Genomic DNA, 6,759 nt, shown 5'->3' with positions numbered 1-6,759 from the left:
TGTGTCGCTTACTTCCCCTGATGTAGAAACATCTTCAATTCATACAACTATTTAAGAGATAGAAAATTACATAGAACTAAATTTAAAATAAAAATATTTTTTAATATTTCATTTTGTTTTTTTATTTTTTTCATCAGTGTACAGTCTATTTTTATTCCAAATGTTTTTTTTTTTTTTTTTTTAAATTTGATAAAAGTTATATTTCTCATGTTTTCCTGTTTTCTTAATGTTCTCATTGATTTTCACAGACAAAGAAATTTTTTATTTATAATTTTCTAAGTGTAATATGTTTTTGATTTAAGATAAAATCAAATTATTATTTTTTTCAATGTTAATGATGCCATATATAGTTTCATTTATAAAAATATTTGTTTATTTTATTTTTCTTCTATACCTTAAAATTTTTCATTCCTTTATTATTATTGAAGAGAATTATTTTTTATTAAACTTAATTTACAATTGTTTTTAATATCAAACTAAAATTAAATTTAAAAAGTGTATAGTGTCACTAATTTTTTATTTTTTTTTACATTCCATATGGGGGTTTTTGCACTTCACATTTGGGCGTTTTACTACTTTATATCCATTCTCAGTTCATAAGTTTGGTTGACAGTTCATAAAACTTCAGAAATATTGAGTTAATTATACATCCATTTTTATTGTATATATTTAATTTGTTTATGTTTATTTTTCTAGGTCAGGAAAAAAAAAAAAAAAAAGTTAATTATATAGTTGGCAAAAACATTATATTGTCTAATAGCAACATTGTGAATACTGAGGTAACAATTTCCTTCTTCTGCATATTTTCCTTTATTCTCATTTCTTTCTATTAATTGAAGTTTTTCAAACATGTATAGTTTAGATAAACCATAGATATTGACAGTGCAAGAGCTGTCACATCTTTAAGCTAAAAGAAATATAAATAAGTATATCTATAAGCGTATAATGTAATAAATTTAATTTCTGTAATTCCCATAGAAAAAGAATTGCAACTGAAGAAGTTAAAATATTAAGAACATATATTTACCATTATTTATGTTTGTATTAATCATTATGTTAAAAGCTAAATATCTTTAAACAAAATTAAATCTGACTGTTTACAATTTCTTTCAATTTAGTCAAATTACTTCAATTTTTAGTTCAAACTAATAGTTCAATAGCCATCTTCAAAAAAGTTGTTATCTATATTTTCCTCATAATAATTTGTTTGATACATCCAAAGCTAATATAAGTCAAAATAATGATTTCTGTTTTATAATATTGTTTAATACAAAGAATTCAAATGTGTTAAGTTAAAAGAAATATCGTTATCTGAATTAGAATAAGCTGTGTTTTAATAAATACAGGTATTATTTCTTAACCATAAAACCAAGTCCTGAAATATTAACTTACGTTGAACTTCGATAGGAATCCAAGTCATAGATATGTTGTTACTCTGTTAACTAATCATTTGTATGAATGATTAGTGAAGGATTGTATTCAGTTAAAATAAGTTTTACTGATGACTTTCAGTAAATGACTTCGCTTTGAAAATTTAAAAAAAAAATTTTATCCAGAAAATATTTAACTTTGCTCTTATTTGATGCATCAATTTGAAATGGTTCTTTATTATTACTGGTTATTTATTAATCCAATAAATAAATTTAAGTTCTCTGAATACTAATAAACCCTCAACACTCATAAATGAAGAAAACTTAACAATATCAGGAGGTGAAAGGTTAATAAATCAATTTAAATAAAAACATTTTTTCTTAGTAAACGTTATATTTACCTTGCGAATTTCAATAAAACTTGAACATCATGAAGAGCCCAACAATATTTTTACAACTTAAAATGAATAACAGAAAAAAATCAAGTCTTAACAGTTTACAAAAGAATCAAATAGTTTTAAACTTATTGCTTTTGCATTACTTAAAAATAGGACAATATATCTAATTAATTTACAAAGGAATAAGACAAAACGAAATGTTGTTAATACATTAAAAACTTCTGTCGTCACCACAGTCCTATGTTAATACAATTTAGTCGAATCACTGGTATCCCTAAAAAAGTTTAATAATTCTTGCACACCTCAGGGCTCTTTTGAAAACATCACAGAAACTCATTTAAAAAAATATAACTGTTAAATTACAAAATTTCATCATCATTCACAACACAATTCCGATACAGTAACACCTTTAAATGATTTTAAAGACTTGTAGATTACTAATATCTATTAAGCAGGTACAGAAAATTGATTTTTTTTTTAATTTCACAAATTCAATCACTTTTTCTATTCGATAAGTTTTAATATAAATACTTATCAAAGTTATAAAAAAAGGCCGTTAAAAACGACAGAAAAATAAACTGCTTATTCCTATAAATTTTATATTTATTTAATAAATTACATTTTTACACTATTTTTTTTGTGTTTATAAATAATTATTTTCCTAAATAACTTCATCCGGTGAAGTATAAAGTCTAAAACGATAAAATATACATATGTTTATATATATACTCGTAGTGATGATAAAAATTAAAATGTGCATACTTATTAATAATATTTACATTAATCACGGGTCACTGCCGCTAGTGGATCTATGAGATCTGGTATTACTGACGCGGTAGTCCCATCAATAATGAGAGAAGTTTCCAGGTCTGCGGCAGAGATGTGACTCGCACTGGACACAGTGATACCTTGAAGTCTTGTCCTTAATAACTGATTCTGCTGCAAGTGTGTTTGATCACCATCTTTTTCTTTTAGCTTCTTTACCGACCCAGGGTTGAAACGGCCGCCTTCCCCTCGAATCCTGTTCATTGCGTGTTTATGTCTTGATTCGTGGAGATATTTTTGCCTAACTTTAGGTATCCTACCCTCAGCTTCCAGTTTCGCCCTGGCTTGTCTTCTCTTTAATATCCTCTTGTACTGTTTTGCATTAACATATAGTGGCTCTTCCTCGAGATACTCTGTCGCAGGTGTTTGTGCAGGCACTCTGGTGTACTGTGATGTCGTTGTGGCGGTATTTTGTTTATTTTCACTTCCAAGAATGACAATGTTCTGTTGGGATTGAGCAACAGTCCCTGTAGTGGTTGGCTGTACAGTTGCTGCTTGAACTGTTGCTGGTGCAGTGCCCACAGGTGCAAGTTGAACGATACTTCCATTAATATTAATCAAGGTAGGTTGTGCTTGTTGTACAGGATTACCACTATCTATTTGAACTGGTGGATGATATATAAATGTTTGCCCATCAGCAGTTTGCAGTATTTGTGCAGCCTGCGGTTGTTGTATCACTAACTGTTGCCTATTACTAGGAATAGCTTGTATTGGAACTACTTGTAATTGTCCTGGAGATGCTAGCTGTATAGTTTGACCATTTTGACCTATAGGGTGGACTACAATTTGCTGACCATTTGTACCTTGAATAACTTGAAGTTGCTGGGGGCTTGCAGTGGTGGGTATTGATTGCATGACAGTCATTTGAGTCCTCTAATAATATTTTTCACGTTCCAACTCGAATATAAAGGCGAAAATATCCGAAGAGAACTAATAAAATGTCTAAAGCAGTCTCTAAACAAAGGTTTTAACTCCCTGCTAGATGCTAATAGTAAACAGAGGCTCCATTGTATAGGTATCATAAAGTTGACATTTCTTACACACACAATTCACAACACTGTACACTATACATTGTATCCATATTATAATGGAACAACCATCCCATCAAATCGAACAAAAACCACAAAATTGATGTATAAATAAAACCAAATAACCTACACGAACTGTTACTACGGCCGCACTGTTCTAGAACCAGGGGTTATGTTGGCGACGCTAGCGCTGCGGGTCAATACGTAATCAGCACGGCGCCGCCCGCGGGTAGTTTTAATTCGTAATTATTTAAATTGTAATTTTTAAAAATTATTCATTTATACTAAATAATTTATTATTTTTCATTTTATTTGAAATATGTTTTAATATTAAACTTCGTCATATGTTTTTGTATCATTTTTTAAATATAATGATCAATTTAAAGTTTATGGTGTAAGATCGCATTGTGTATTATTTTTTATATTTTAATATTAAAAACGTAAACATAAATTATTCATACCAGGTTATTAACGAAACACTTTTGATTTATATCAAAATATCACTGCTTTTCTTGAATAGTGGCACCTCTCATTTTTTGATTTATCTTTTACTTGGTTATATTCTAAATATATTACGTAGCCTGTGGTTTCTTTCTCTATAGGTGTCCTAAAGCTAGTCGAGTTATCAAAAAATAACCACAGTCCACGCTAGAGTCTATGGAATAAGTGAAACATAAATTTTTTAAAAAAATCTGCTATATGTACTTTTTTCTTTGATTTATTGCAAAAAAATGGCAAATAATTGATTTAAACCAAGGATATAATATTCGAATATATTTATCTTTTCATTTTAAACGTTTTATTATCTTAAATTAACTTTAATTTAATAGAAATATAATTTAGTTTAGTCGAACAGACGGTTGTCAGTGTGGTGGCTGCACTGGAAATGCAACAGTTTACCTATTACGATAGCGGGAGTGTGGTTATAGATAATAATGCAGTTAGTTTCAATCTTTTTTTTATTAGTTATGAAAAAGTTTCAAATCGTTTCGCATCGTAACCTTATGAATTCAAGATTACGCCGTACATTTTTACTGTTAAATATCCATAACTATAAACCAACTCAATTATTTTTTTAGTTACTATTTCCTGATAATTATGATTGACTTTAACAACATAAAGTTATGTAAAGTCCAATACATGAGATTTGTCTCTTTTAATTTTATAATAATACAAATTAATATGGTTAGAAGAGTTATTGTTATTGATTTAAATATAGGACTATTAAAAGTAAATGTAATTATGGAAAAAATATTAGTTTCGGTTCAAAATGGCTGACAATTACTCATTTATGTGAAATCAAGGACTCCAATCAAGGTTAAATGGTTTTAACTACGAAAGTCAATTAAAGTATTTTATTCCTTAATCATTAAAGATGGTTCTTGTGTGTTAAAACTGGAAGAAGATAGTTTTCTCTAAGTTGGTAAATTTTGTTTTTTTATTCATTAAATGTTAAAACCTTTTCTTCAAATGACCTAAATAATTGAACAATCAGTTGTAAATTATTGTATTTAAAAAAAATATCAATTTAAATTGAAATATTCCTTATTGGTATATTTACTTTAGATGTTTTAGAATCTTTACTATTAGATTATGAAATTATTGTTTGTGAACGATGAAATAAGAAAATTTCTCATTTTATTATTTCTTAGTTCACTTCAGACTAGAGCTTTAATATAGAAATGTATTGAAACGTAAATCAAATTAACTACTGATGAATTAGTTTAAAAAGAAAATCGGTTATACATTAATTTTTTCAAAATAATTTATGCATAAAATGGCACTAGGTTAGGCTGTGACGGATGCTTGAGCAACTACTTGCAACAGCCGCAATCGATATTAAGATGGCTCTGAAGTATGATGCTGGAGGCGACCTGCTAAGTCAGTCTCAACTTTGCACATCCTTTTATAAAGTTGTGTTGTGGAAGTTTTTGATGTTTATTGAAACATCAAACATTTAGAATTTCATGAATTTATATTCGTGTTTTTTATTTTCTCTTACCTATATATGGAATATACATTTAGGGAAAGTATTACGATTTTGAAATATCTTTCAAATTCGAGTTTTAGACGGAAATATTTTTTGAGATCCCCTGAGCCCAAACAATGTAGCCTCACTAAATGGTCTGTGTGTCTATGAACTCCTTAGCTTAAAAAGTCGTACGAAGCTGAGATTATAAATTTAAGGCAGGTATATGCCTAAGATGGGACAGCAACCTTTTCGATAAAATAGACGAATCGTAAGTATCACTTTATATAATTGATTTTTCAAATGTTGTTTTAGGTTTTTTTCAAAGCTGTAATGATTTTGATTAAACTCGTTAAATCAATGAGTAATTGGTCTTCAATAGCAGATAGGTTTTATCCTCATATAAAAATAGTCTGGAAAGGGTGAAATAATGATAAGGCCTTTATTTTAGTAATAAAGGCCTAACAAACGCGAAGGTTCTATGCCGATACCACCAATCGCTCTCTACATTCATCTTTCCAGTGATGCCCCTCCAAAACAGATTCTACTAAATCAGTTTTAACGCAATCCTCCCATCTACGTTTCGATCTATCTACAACCTTACACGCTGCAATGCTATAACTTGAATAATATTTACCGAGTGTAGTTCCCTCAATTCAGTGTTGTTTAGCCTTCTAAATTATCCCGTCAATTCATCCTGTTTCAGTCCAAATATTTTACATAATATTTTATTTTCTAAAACCTTAAGGCGCTGTTCATCCCTTAGTGTAAAAGGTCACGTCTCGCTTCCATAAAGAATTTAAAAATAAGGTTAAACATAAAACCATGAAGAAAAAGCAGTTTTCATTGCTAGCAATAATAGCAATGGATATATACAAAATACTACAGAATTTTATGAATAACTAAAGGAGAAGAAAGGAAAAAATGACACCTCTGATTCAAACAGTAAAAGCTGAGATCACACGATTTTTCCCGGTTGCAAGCACGTGTTTATATTTTGTTATACTTTTGTATTCTTGGCGGGAAAAAAATAAATCTTTGTTATTTCCGTCTTAAGAACCCTAAATATGTATTTTTATAGCAACAGGAAAAAAAATATTTTGTTAAAAATTTTCCCCTTTTATTGTCTTATTTATTTTTTTAATCTCTAAAATAGCGATAACTTGAAC

At 28.7% G+C, this 6,759-nt stretch overlaps 1 protein-coding gene across 1 annotated transcript; it reads right to left on the bottom strand.

Annotated features, from left to right (window-relative positions):
- Positions 1 to 1,750: 1,750 nt before the first annotated feature.
- Positions 1,751 to 3,848, bottom strand: Nf-YA (nuclear factor Y-box A). The gene has a single exon (XM_014435101.3). The coding sequence runs from the start codon at positions 3,455 to 3,457 to the stop codon at positions 2,549 to 2,551; it is 909 nt and encodes a 302-aa protein (XP_014290587.1). The 5' UTR covers positions 3,458 to 3,848; the 3' UTR covers positions 1,751 to 2,548.
- Between the last annotated feature and the right edge of the window lie 2,911 nt (positions 3,849 to 6,759).

Source organism: Halyomorpha halys, unplaced genomic scaffold (assembly GCF_000696795.3).
Source record: "Halyomorpha halys isolate HHAL.00 unplaced genomic scaffold, Hhal_1.1 Scaffold1515.1, whole genome shotgun sequence".
NCBI classification, from domain to species: Eukaryota; Metazoa; Arthropoda; class Insecta; order Hemiptera; family Pentatomidae; genus Halyomorpha; species Halyomorpha halys.
The sequence above is the reverse complement of the archived record's forward strand: the minus strand, read 5'-3'. Positions and strand labels throughout refer to the sequence as shown.

Excerpts from the sequence above, each read along its gene's own strand:
- Nf-YA (XM_014435101.3), bottom strand. The coding sequence starts at position 3,457 with ATGACTGTCATGCAATCAATACCCACCACTGCAAGCCCCCAGCAACTT.